General features: G+C 37.9%; 6 protein-coding genes across 6 annotated transcripts; 2 read left to right on the plus strand and 4 right to left on the minus strand.

Annotated features, from left to right (window-relative positions):
* Nucleotides 1-188: 188 nt before the first annotated feature.
* Nucleotides 189-2,840, minus strand: FDP41_000908 (uncharacterized protein; the record flags this gene model as incomplete). The annotated part of the gene is made up of 1 exon (XM_044713001.1): nucleotides 189-2,840. One exon carries the CDS (start codon nucleotides 2,838-2,840, stop codon nucleotides 189-191), a length of 2,652 nt encoding a protein of 883 aa, XP_044564468.1.
* A 505-nt stretch (nucleotides 2,841-3,345) lies between these two features.
* Nucleotides 3,346-4,422, plus strand: FDP41_000909 (uncharacterized protein; the record flags this gene model as incomplete). The annotated part of the gene is made up of 1 exon (XM_044713012.1): nucleotides 3,346-4,422. One exon carries the CDS (start codon nucleotides 3,346-3,348, stop codon nucleotides 4,420-4,422), a length of 1,077 nt encoding a protein of 358 aa, XP_044564469.1.
* Nucleotides 4,423-4,929: 507 nt separating this feature from the next.
* On the plus strand, nucleotides 4,930-5,820 carry FDP41_000910 (uncharacterized protein; the record flags this gene model as incomplete). Its single annotated transcript, XM_044713024.1, has 1 exon — nucleotides 4,930-5,820. One exon carries the CDS (start codon nucleotides 4,930-4,932, stop codon nucleotides 5,818-5,820), a length of 891 nt encoding a protein of 296 aa, XP_044564470.1.
* An 81-nt stretch (nucleotides 5,821-5,901) lies between these two features.
* Nucleotides 5,902-8,529, minus strand: FDP41_000911 (uncharacterized protein; the record flags this gene model as incomplete). The annotated part of the gene is made up of 2 exons (XM_044713035.1): nucleotides 5,902-6,976; nucleotides 7,043-8,529. The coding sequence occupies 2 exons, from the start codon at nucleotides 8,527-8,529 to the stop codon at nucleotides 5,902-5,904; spliced, it is 2,562 nt and encodes an 853-aa protein (XP_044564471.1).
* Nucleotides 8,530-8,993: 464 nt separating this feature from the next.
* On the minus strand, nucleotides 8,994-10,520 carry FDP41_000912 (uncharacterized protein; the record flags this gene model as incomplete). Its single annotated transcript, XM_044713046.1, has 2 exons — nucleotides 8,994-10,453; nucleotides 10,511-10,520. 2 exons carry the CDS (start codon nucleotides 10,518-10,520, stop codon nucleotides 8,994-8,996), a joined length of 1,470 nt encoding a protein of 489 aa, XP_044564472.1.
* A 340-nt stretch (nucleotides 10,521-10,860) lies between these two features.
* FDP41_000913 (uncharacterized protein) lies at nucleotides 10,861-11,865 on the minus strand (the record flags this gene model as incomplete). The annotated part of the gene is made up of 1 exon (XM_044713057.1): nucleotides 10,861-11,865. The coding sequence occupies one exon, from the start codon at nucleotides 11,863-11,865 to the stop codon at nucleotides 10,861-10,863; it is 1,005 nt and encodes a 334-aa protein (XP_044564473.1).
* Between the last annotated feature and the right edge of the window lie 100 nt (nucleotides 11,866-11,965).

Consider the following 11,965-nt stretch of genomic DNA (forward strand, 5'->3'; position numbering starts at 1 on the left):
AACGAGCTGTATTGAATATTTTTTGCGGAGAATCTCGGAGCGTTGATCGAATTCCCTTTTCGAAATATTGAGGTTTTTAATAAATTCGCAGCTGAATTCGAACACATAAAGGATCTTTTAGGACATTGACCATGGTGATTTGACGCAGTTGCTGGCATACCACTCGTGTGATCACACGAGGCAACTACTCACACAGCAAGCTTGTTCATGAAGAGGGTATTTTTCTCTCCTTCTTTTGTCAAGCATTGTAACGTTCTGATAATTGTTAAATGAGAGATGGGTTTCAATACTTTCAAATAGAGCAAGATCACAAATGGAAAGGTTATAAGAGAGGCATAAACAATCTGCAAAACGAATAATCCAATCGTAAGCATGCAAAATAAAAAAACTGATCCACAACCAATCATCCCAAACAATAATATTCCAGCAAGCCAAACAAAATACTTTTTCCCATTGTAATTTTGGCCAACTTTCAGAGAAAAAGTTCGTTTTGAAAAGTGCAAGAAAGTGGCATGTGACAACACATTTGTGTATAGTCCCAAAATAACGGTACTAATGGATCCACTTGTGAGAATCATCATGGCCCAAATCACATGAGGGTCATATTGTTGAATCATTAGTAGTGCCAAATAAATATAGGCGCAAAATAGGCATGAAAAAATCACCACACAGACGGGCATGAAATTGAAAAACAAGTAACTTTTCCAGCTCTCTTTTCCATCCTTAAAATGTTTCACATGATCCTCAATCATGTTTCCAAATAAATTCGAAAGTAGAAGAGACGGTAATTCAATTTTTCCAACTTGCTTAATAATGATCAATGCTGCAAAACAACACAATAAAAGATTCAATAACAACAATTCCCAAGGAACAATTCTGTACAGTGCAGTTTTTCTGAAATAGGTTTGCCACAAGTAACTGGGAGATAGCATGGGGTATCCAATAAAGGTCCAAGGCTTGGCTGGAAAAACAAGATGGAGTGCAATGGGGCCATCATCGAAAGCTTCCGATGCAAACTTGTACCACCCAATGCTCGATAGTAAGGCCAACTGAGATTGAACGTTAAAATTGAAAGGAAGTCGATATACAGAGGATTGAACATTTCTTGAACGTGCAATTTCTTCAAAATTCTCATAAGGTAGGTTGGCATCGCTACCTTGCTGTTGTTTGGCTCTCGTCGCCAGAGATCCCAATGGCCATGCTGTGCTATTGGTGTTAAAGTCAAAATATCGATTAATAAATCCTTGTTCTCCACCGTCATAGCTCTTATACTCGGGTTGTCTTGTTTTTTCAATCATATCTCGATACGTTTCAGCATTTGGTTCCAAAACCATTAAACCACCATTGAAAAATTCTGGTATGCACAAATCACTCACTGCACAAAAGTGTCCACACTGAAAAAGAGTGTCAATTTGTGGATTCAATACCACAACGTCCGCATCAAAGTAAATGACCCTTTTGAAATTAAATTCATCTAATGTCCACATGTGAAGCTTGTTGAAGGTGTCAATGTAACGATTTTCAACATTGTTGGCAACTGCATGCTTTCCTTCTGTTGGATTTGAAATATAGGAAGCAATCACAAAACGCATACGAGGAAGTTCTTCTGGCCTTAATGAGTTCTGAATGTCGCTAATTGTCAAGAGTGTCCGTTTCACAATGACGCTCTCGGTCAATCCCTTAGCTTGATTAATTCTTGGAGGTACGACCACCACAACGAAGGGATAATTTGTATTTGTGTTCGAGATCACACTCTGAAATAATGTGACAACTCCTACTGTATAGTCAAACGCCAGTTTTTCATTGCTGGCAACTGACAAGAAGGTCGAAAATGCAAAGGATGAATTTGTTGGATTCACCATGTCTGCCCTATTAAATAATTCTTTAAATTGGGAAAGGGTATTTACAGAATTTTGAAGATTATCCATGGAAGGTGCCAAAATATTTGTTGACCTTTGGTCACTGTTGGAGATGGGCTTTACACTTGCCGCTTTGTTGATATTCGTCAATGTTAGGACTGAAGTCACCACCACAATGAGAAGTATCACAAAAATGACAAACGCTCCATTCATGTCGATTCCCAAAAACCTTTTATAAACTTCCCTACTGGACGATACAAAGGTTGAGAGGGATGGTGGTGCTTGAAACGAAGTAACACTAATAGAATAAGCAGATGAACTCAATGGTTTGTTTTCATCCTCACTATCATCGTCATTCAACATTTCACAACAAGATTCTCCATGATCATACGAACCTTGGAGTGAATCTTTCTCGGGAATAGCATCATTCAGAGTGTCGTGATATTGCCTTCGAGAATGGTCCATTTCCTTCTGTTGATCATCCTTTTCAAAATTACTATTACTAGTATTGCCTTGTAGTGTTGTAGTAATAGTAGTACTACTATTGAGGATCTGCGTGGTGTAATTATTGTTGTTGTTTGTACTATCACTCGGTATATTTTCGCTCATAGTGGAAAGAGATAATAACGATGATGACGATACTCTATTTCTGGATGGTGATGATGATGAGATATTCCTGTTCAAAGTTGTTGTTGTTGTTGTGGTTTGCGTACTGAATACTGATGAAGCCTTGTTGTTGTGGTTGTTCGCCTGATCAACAACGTGAAGAGGGTGAAGAGTCTTCTTCGTTCTTTCGTCCTTCCGTGGTGGTAGTGGTTGAAGTGGTGGTTGAAGTGGTGGTATTTGTTGTTGTTGTTGTTGTTGTTGTTGATCATGACCTTGGTGATGATGAGAGGTCATTTCATCCTCACGTGAGAAATTGGACGATGAGATTTGTCGTTGCTTCTGAGAACACAGACCCGTCGTCGTCCTGCTGGCCATGAGAGGGATCACAATTGTTGTTGTTGTTGTTGATGTTGATGTTGGGAAAGGTGAGGACCTAATTTTTTAAAAGGCAACCAATAAATGCAACGTTTCAATTATCATCATCATCACCATCATCGTTGAAATCGCGGACGATGGATGGATGCAAGATCAACAACGCGTGAAATGTCTTGTTGAGAATGCACCTTAAATGGAGGTTGGACGTGTCGTCGCTTATTATTGAGAGTATTGGATTCACGAATAAGAATTGGAAGAATGAGTGTGATTGGAGAGATATTTCAAGGTGAATTTTGAAAATTAGGAGTTGGAAATGGAGATGAGTTAGAAAGTGCGAGTGTTCAAGGAAGGAACTTGATGACATTTGACACAAAATAATCATGATTAAATTTGTGATTAAGGTCGAATATTCTCTGAATATTCTTAAGGCAGAACGTTCTTATTGTTGTTATAATAAAAAGGCTAAAAATACCTAAAATTATTATTTTTTAAATTTCGAAAAAAAATGCGCAAGTCTTTACGATGGTTTTGTTTTCCTCTCGGACTCTCCTATTTTCTTGCCGAATTTTATAGAGAACAGAGGAGAACACAATTCATCCACTCCTATCTCGGATTTAATAGAGAGGAACAAGAACTGTTGAACAAGATGAATTTTCAAGCCTTTGATACCCGGCGGATTGATCGGGATATAGTGGAACAGGTTTCTGCGAGCATCAAGCAACGATTTCAAGAAGAGGGTCATGGAAATATATTCGGGATGGTCATTCCTCGGAGTTGGACGCTTGTGATGGGAACATTGGCTTTTCCTTTTGTAGTGTGTTTGACTCCGTTGCATGCGTTGAGTTATCCCATGAATGCATTGACCAATTATTTGGTGGTCTCCTCAAACAATGGAAAATTCTCAAAAGATGACAATCTTAATAGCGACAACAATATGAACACGCCAAACATGACCTTTGGAGAACATGTCATTAATTATCTGAAATTGATGGAACAGTTGTATTCGGAAATTTCTGGACTGCCTCAGTGGTTTTGTGAACGAGTGGTAGATCATTGGAAAACCTCTTCCAAAGAATGGAAAGAGAGAGAAAATTACATGTATTTGAAATTAGCCATCACGAATGGTATGGACATTTTCACACAGGAGGAATTGAATTCTATTAACACCCTGCTCGGAGATGTTGAGGTTTATGACAATTTTCAAAAATACTGTACTCGTTACGAATCATTTTCTTCGACCTTCCACACAAGAAGGAGAAGTGTTGTAACGTTTGGCCATGAATACAAGTGGTGGGATAGCCTCTCTTTGGCGAAGAGCGCATTACTTTGGTATTGTAATAATGACTATGAAAAGATGAACAATTACAGTGAAGATGAACGTCAACGGGAAAAGAAGAAGAGAATTCAATTTGCATTGGAAAGCTTGGAAAAAGCTCACATGTTAATGAAGGATTTAATTGGAGATTCACAGAAACACAATGAAAATATTAGTGAACTCGAACGCATGGACACTCTACTGGAACAGAATATTGAAATTGTGAAAACACATTTAGGAATAGTACAACAGAAGCACTCATCTTAATTCTACTACTCAATCCCCTCAATATTCTCAAAAAAGGCAAGATTGAGCAAATTCTGTCACATGTTTCGATGATCCACGAGAAAGCCGTCAAGCTTACCACACATTTATGAACATGAAATCCTTTTACAAGAATACTCAAGGCCGGAAGAACTATTCAAAATCCAACGTCTTTCTCGTTCGGTGAATTTTATTTCCTAGTTGACTCTGTGCATTAAAAAGTGAAAATTCGAGGAAAACAAGAAAAAACCATGAAATCAAGATCGCTAGTGGCAATCTTCTCCATCGAGTGACATGCTTTTTTTATGGAAGAATGAGAGCTCTTGTCTCTTCACACCAACACACACACACAGAAAACAATAACAACAACGACCACCCGATGACTCGTTTCGTTGCTAACTATCAACGCTAACATTAGGTCATGTGGAAACGTTCACTTCTTAAAATGTCGAATATACATTTTAATAGACATTTCCAAAAACACCCATCACAACCATCCTCCAAAAACAAATGCAAAGAAACCCCTCCAACCACAACCACACAGCAACGTCTCATTCAACCACAACAACACCGCCACCATCAGTACCATCTCAACAGTTGTATTTATTCACAGAAAGTGCAACAGTCTTCAAACAACAACCTCCGCCTTCTCGACATGAACAAATCATGACAGAGTTGAATGCCTTGGCGCCAGGCGAAGCATCTGCATCGTCGCCAGCGTCACTGGTGCATATTGAAACCATTCCACAACAGGTACAACCTCAAAGAGATGATAAAGGAAATGTCCTAACATCTCTAACACATCATCAACAACAGCAAGAAGGAGCAGCCTCAGTAAATTTCATGGAGGCGAGTCCTTCACACATTCAGTATTCAAGCCCCTTTGCTTCTAATGAAAATTATAAGAGTGAACACATTTCGCAACAAATGTCACCATCAACTATGCCGCTGGTTGGTGGAAAATATCCACAATTTTATGGAGACCGATCAGATCAGAGAATTGACTCACTCCAATTAGTTCCATTTGAAGCCACATTACATGAAGATTTGGAAGATGTTGATATTCACACCACAGAAGAAGATACATCCACTCTTCAATCGCTACGAAGACGATCCTTTCTACTTGCCAGGCCTTCCAAACATTTGAAATTCTATTTTGGACTTGCTATTGTTGTGGCAGTGTTGGGATGGATGGTTCCTTGCTTGTCACTACTTCCCTTAATCGCCTTTTACGGATACTTTAAAAATTCACACAACCCGAGAGAACGAAAATATGCACGCTCCTCAAAAAAAGCAATTTATTTCCTCATTCTGTTCGATATTGTCATGTTCATTGTGTTATTTGTAAGTGTGACGATTTATGTTCTCGCCAGAGAAAGAGCAAAACCAAATTTCAATTAAAATCAATAAAATTTGTTTTATCACAAGGCAAAAAATTTATATCGAAAGTTCGTTCGAATGAAACAACAGATTGCCTGTCCGTTAATTAGTTTCGTTCACGAATACCAATTTCACAGCAACCACTTGATCTTCACTCTTTTTAAACAAACATGCATAACATCCGTCACCGTAACCACTAGATGAAATGATTCCGTATGGCACTGGAATGCTGTTTGGGTAGTTTCGTTGCTCCATAACCTTATTCACATATTCTTGCCATTCCGAGAAAAAACTGAATTTGAAATTAAGGTCAATAGCAGATCGATTTTGCTTCTTCTCGAGCTCTAGAACGGATGCATCATTGAAATACTTTTGATCATAAATTCCTGCCATAGCCACATCAACTCCAACTCCAAGCTTCATGACATACCATCCACCTTCCAATTCCTTTTCGTGGAACTCATTCTTTTCAATTTTTCGAGAGCGATCATTTGGTTGATAAGTGCCCTCAGGAACGATCCAAATTTTAGGATCTTGCAACAGGTATTTGTAATCACCGTGAAAGGCAAGTAATTGAGCCACATTACCTCTACCGTCAAAAATTTTCGAGTCACAACCGTATTGAACCCATTTCCATAAACCAGGTTTTACATTTTCAATAATCACGCCACCTCTTTCGGAGAAGGGATCACAAACACGAATTTGGGTGCTCTCTACCTGGAATAATTGTTCAAGAGCAAGTTTTTCAAAGATCTTAGGTTTTTTTTGTGAGAGTGATTGTGACACCAATGATGAAGCAGTTTCTTCTTTTGATCTTGATTGATTTGAAGATTTGGGTGAGAGAATTCCAATAAAGCTGCTTTTCCTTGAATGTGTTTTTGAGGTCTCGGCACCGTCCACTTCGTCTCTCATTTTGTTACGCTCCTCAACCAAATCTTTCAAATTGATACTTGTCGATGAGGAACATCCACGAGTTATACTTGCAATGTTAATGATACCACTCGATTTTCTTCCATCCTTCATGTCCAAAATAAAGTAACGATACTCTAGGCGATCAGGAAACCAAGATGTAGTATGCATAATTGGAGCACCCAGATAAGAGGCAAAATCTTCAGGTTCAAGTTCTACATAAGAGTCACTAATGGCATCTCCTAATTTGTCTTTAAATTCTTTACACCTACACTCAATAACAGTAAGGATAGTTCCATTTTGTAGCTTGATAATCTTTTTTCACAAAACTTACCCTATTCCTGCAATAATTTCCATGTCATTATATCCATTCTCGACACATTGATAAGCAATAGATACTCTTTGTTTCTCTCGCGAGAGTGTTGAAGGATCAACTATTTCCAAACTCTTGGAGTCCTGTAATCGAGGGTCATAACAAGAGAACTCCAAGTCTTTCAAATAGGTCTCCTCATTGAATAAATCACTGACAAGCTTGAATTCCAATCCCATTAAATCTTGCAAAGAGAGTACCTTTTCAAACAAGCGCTTTGTTTCATTGTTAAATTGGGCCACGCATTGTGATTGCTCACACCAGAAAAGTTCGCTAAACTGGTTGTTGATGATACCAATCTTTCCTTTTGCCTTAGAGAAGGGTTCATTATTTCCGAGTGCTTGAGGAATATAAAACACGGCACCTTCATGGGTACGAAGCAAAAGTCCAACATTGCCAATTCTTGTCACACTCTCAAAATCATCATTCCACCATTCCAAATGTTGAACGACTTTCAAGCTGGTACATTCAGAATCGCTCCAAAGGAACTCGTAAAGTTTTCCTTCTTGCAACATAAAGCTTCTCAATCTTTGATCATTCTCCATGAACGGTACAAATTTGGGATATCTTCCAAAATGACCTTCAGAGAAGCTGAAATTCTTTGAAAGTGTCTCATCGAGGAGAGGGATTGGATGACTTGTCACAAATTCATTCTGCTTCAATGAATATCTGTAAATTGAATCGCCAAAATAAATTCCACTAAAGGAATAATTTTCAGTATTGTTCGTTGCAATGTTTGAACAGGGCAACACTAGGAAGGCGTTCTTACAGCGATCCTTTCCTGAGGAGGAAGAAGACACTGATATTCCCACTGTTTCAAGAGTCAACAATGGTGGCATACAATCATTTTGTCTTTTTTCGATCTGTGGAAGAGTATAGGTACCAGAAGACTGCATGAAGAGAGCTCTTCCATTCACAAATCCCATAGCAACATTATTCGAGGTGCGTGTATAGTGTTGAATGAACATGTCTTCCTTCAAATTCCAATTAGTGATGATGGCTTCCTCATTGCAGGTACAGTGTGCAGCGGTCAAGTATCCAACATGACACAAGGCTCTCATTCTTCTTCCTGGTTCTGCAGGAGAATTTTCATCATTCTTCGTAGTCGACTCGTTGGAATTTCTCGACCACATCTCCGATTCCCAATCCAATTTCACTTCACTCAACGAAGCTGGCTTTTTGTTTTTATCGGACAAGGCAGAAAGATCATCCACCCTAAAGATTTCTCTACATTGAATATTCTTCAAATCTGAGATTTCATAAATGGAGAAGGTCTTGCCAGTGGTTGTTGCAGTATCATCTTGTGATTCAAAGGATCCTTCCACAAACACAAACGTCTGATGAAAAGGTTGAATCTGTGGTTGAGAGGCATAACACAAGCGGAAACCATGATGATGATCTTGTGTTTGGTTTTTCCTTTGAGACCAATGCTGGAACTTGCTTGCTGGCATCTTGAGATATTTTTTTTTATGTTTTTTTCAGTACTTGTAGCGATTCCAGAAATTGGAGGATTTCTTTGGCGTTTGTTGTTTACAATGGGTTATTAGGTTGCTTGGTTTTTCAAATCAAGAACAACACCAAATTTCTCGTGGTAGCCCTTTTTCAACACTTTCATTCAATTGATCGCCCATTTTAAATATTGGTCAATTTCATGTTGAATAAAAGTGATTCTGAAAATGATTCCATCAAAAACATTTTGCTGAATTATAATTATTGCTGTCGATTCAATCAAATTTGGAGCTCACCAAGATGAATATCGCAAAATTTGAAGGAGAGCCAGAGAGAGAATTAGAACGAAAAAAAACAAGAAACAGAGTTTTAAAAAGTAAAGACTCGTTTGAAACAACACTCAGTTTACTCGTGATGTCAAATTTCTGAGTGGGAGAGTTCTTGGATCCAGTGACTGAGATCTCTCTTATTGAAAAATCAACCTTGTTGGTTCTTGTTCTGCATTGTCAGAACAGGTTCGAGTTCCTCTAACGAAATGCCACACACGAGTCCACACCATTACCAAACACTCCAAAGGTTTCAAATCAAATTCTTGACTCATCAACAAATCTTCTCGATCCATGTCAAATTCAAATAATGAAAAGAAAGTGAATGAAAATCCATTCATGGCTGCACTCTTCGAATGACCACTTGATGCTGGTGAGTTTGTCAATGTCCCTGACAACTCCTCATTCATACCATTTGCCTGTTCTAAATCAATTAAATTGGCATGATCCTCATCATGAAGAGAAACATGAGTATCCACAGGACCATTCACATCTTTTGTGAATTCATGACAATGATGGTCCTTCCCTTTTCTTCTTTCCTTTTCTTCACAATACAAATGCAATTGATAATGATATACCAAACACAACAAGAAGGTAATGATGCATGCCACCACCACATCGGCCGTATAATGTTCCTTTGACCACACAATTCCAAACAACCCCAAGACACAACTTGAAAGTAAAACCACAACTAACAGAGCTCTCATTCCTATCCATAGATATCGAGCAGTTTTTGATGAAAACGTGAATGTTAGAGAGTTGGTGGCACTGGTGATCGTTGTATCGGTTGAAGAATGAACATGAGATGAAGTCATTCCATGAAAGGATCGAATCGAAGAATAATAAATGACAAAAAAGGTCGAAAGAATCAATCCACAAGAGTGACCAGAAAACATGTAATCGCCACAGGTATATCCCAATACAGTATGTTCTCGAGAGGAGGAAGGGCCCATCAATCTTTCAAAAGTGCTCATTTCTTGCAAGAGTTGACACTTTTTCACATCCTGAGGATTTGGAATACTTAATAAGGTACTTGAAATGCTCATTAATCTCAACATGAGTAAATAACCATTCAACAAAAAGTATCTCGCCACAATATTGAATCGATGTGTTCGATTGAAAAAGGCCAACACGAACATGAGAATACACATTACAACAGTTATGGTCTCTGTCATTTTGAACGCCTCTGGGAATGGAGTTTCAATTTGATCCAAAACAAGATCACGAAGAGGAGGTTGTGTTAAATCCACAGAAGGAACCAATATATGCATGGTGATGAAACGAGTTAGAAATGAAGCAGAGAAAAAGAAGGTAAAAACAAAAACCAAACGAAGGAAAGGATAAAGAAAGAGACTTTTGAAAGAGGATTTCCTGAAAAAGGAAAGAAGAGTGTTTTGAAGTTTTGATGATGAAATTGAAGGAGAAGTGGTATCTTTTAGCGGATGAAGTATTGAAGAAGAAGAAGAATGTGGAGATTCTAAAGGTAGTAATTGGGGAGAGTCATTGGTAGTAGCATGCTCAATGGTTCGTTTTGAAACATCATGTGTGGTTAGAATGGAAATGGTGTCATCATTTTGATGATTGGAATCAGAAATTTTGACTTGAGAGGACATGTTCATAATTTAAATGCAATTCAAGAGTGAAGGCAATAACGAACGTGAATACATGTGATGTTTTTAAGCAATGTTACCCACTGTTAGATTCTTTTTGAGTGGATTTTTTGTTGGATTTAATATCCTCTTGGAATTACACTTATCGTGATCGAATTTTCTCACACGAATCTTCGTTCCATTATCGGACATGTCTCTTGTCTGTGAGAGAATTTACATAAGAATGGCAAATCAGCAATGCATTTTCTGCTTTCCTTATTTTTCAACCTGCCGTTTCCTTTCAAGACATGTGACATCATTCGTCCTTGTTTGAATTTGAGCGAATCCCAAAAAAATCAGTACGAGCTCGATGGATCGTAAGATGAGCTGGCATTTGACAGGGAATCTTCCAATGAGTTTACTTAAAAACAATCACTCGATTGTTTTGAGAGTCACAACAGAATAATTCTCCTGTACACTCGTTCAAACAAATTCCGTTTGGCCAACGAAGCAATTGTATTGAGTGACCTGAAAAAACGTGAAGAGGTTTGCCATCCTTGTTGAAAATTTGAATACGATCATTGTTGTATTCGCTCAAAATAATGTGCTGGGAGCCTTTGTCGTAGGTCACCGAATAACAATGTGATAGCTCTCCAGGTGCTGTTCCCTCCTTTCCGAAAGTTCGTATACTTGTCCAAGCATTTTCAATCTTTCTAAATATTTCAATTCTTTGATGGGGAGATGTTTCGCTAACAATTAAATCATTTTCGTCAGTAAAGGCCAAACCCCAAGGTTGGTTGTCAAGTGAAAATTGTGAAATAATCTGACCATAATCTAAGCTCAATATTAGTATTGATCGTGCTATCACTTCACTGACAAAAAGTTGCTTCAAAACAGGATGAATGGCGATTCCTCTAGGAACATGAAGCTTTTTGGAACACCAAATGCTTTGATTTGTGTTTCCAGTCTCCAATAATTGTCTTAAATCATGTTTGTAAATGATACAACTGCCACAAACATAAATTAACGCATCATTTCCTCTACTGTCGTAATTTTCCTCAATACATAAATAAAAAGGACTTATCACAGGGAGTGTTTTTTTGTAGGCTTTGCTATACAAGTCGAATACTTGAATTCTATTGTTGGTGTTATCCGCGATTAATATACATTCATGATTATAACTGATCTTAACGTCCCAAGTCCAGTTAAAGTGCTGATTTGATTTACCTGGTTCTTTATTCCAATGCCCGAATGTATGAGCCACCTCAAATTTCATAGAGAAAGGCTTTACTTTCCTTCGTTTTTCATTCATCTTTCCTCTCAATTTTTCATAAATGAGATCGTGATCGGTGTTGATAGGAAAATCAATAATATGAAGAATGGTCGAGTCATCGGAAAGAACATCTTCATGATCGTGAAACATTTTTTTTAAAATGTTTTTAAAGATTCAATTTTAAAATAATAATTTCAATTTATCAAATGAATGTGTGAAAGAGTACAAACACTTGAAGAGCCTTATTCGA

This window comes from Naegleria fowleri (genome assembly GCF_008403515.1).
Source record: "Naegleria fowleri strain ATCC 30894 chromosome Unknown tig22, whole genome shotgun sequence".
In the NCBI taxonomy this organism is placed as follows: domain Eukaryota; phylum Heterolobosea; class Eutetramitea; order Acrasida; family Naegleriidae; genus Naegleria; species Naegleria fowleri.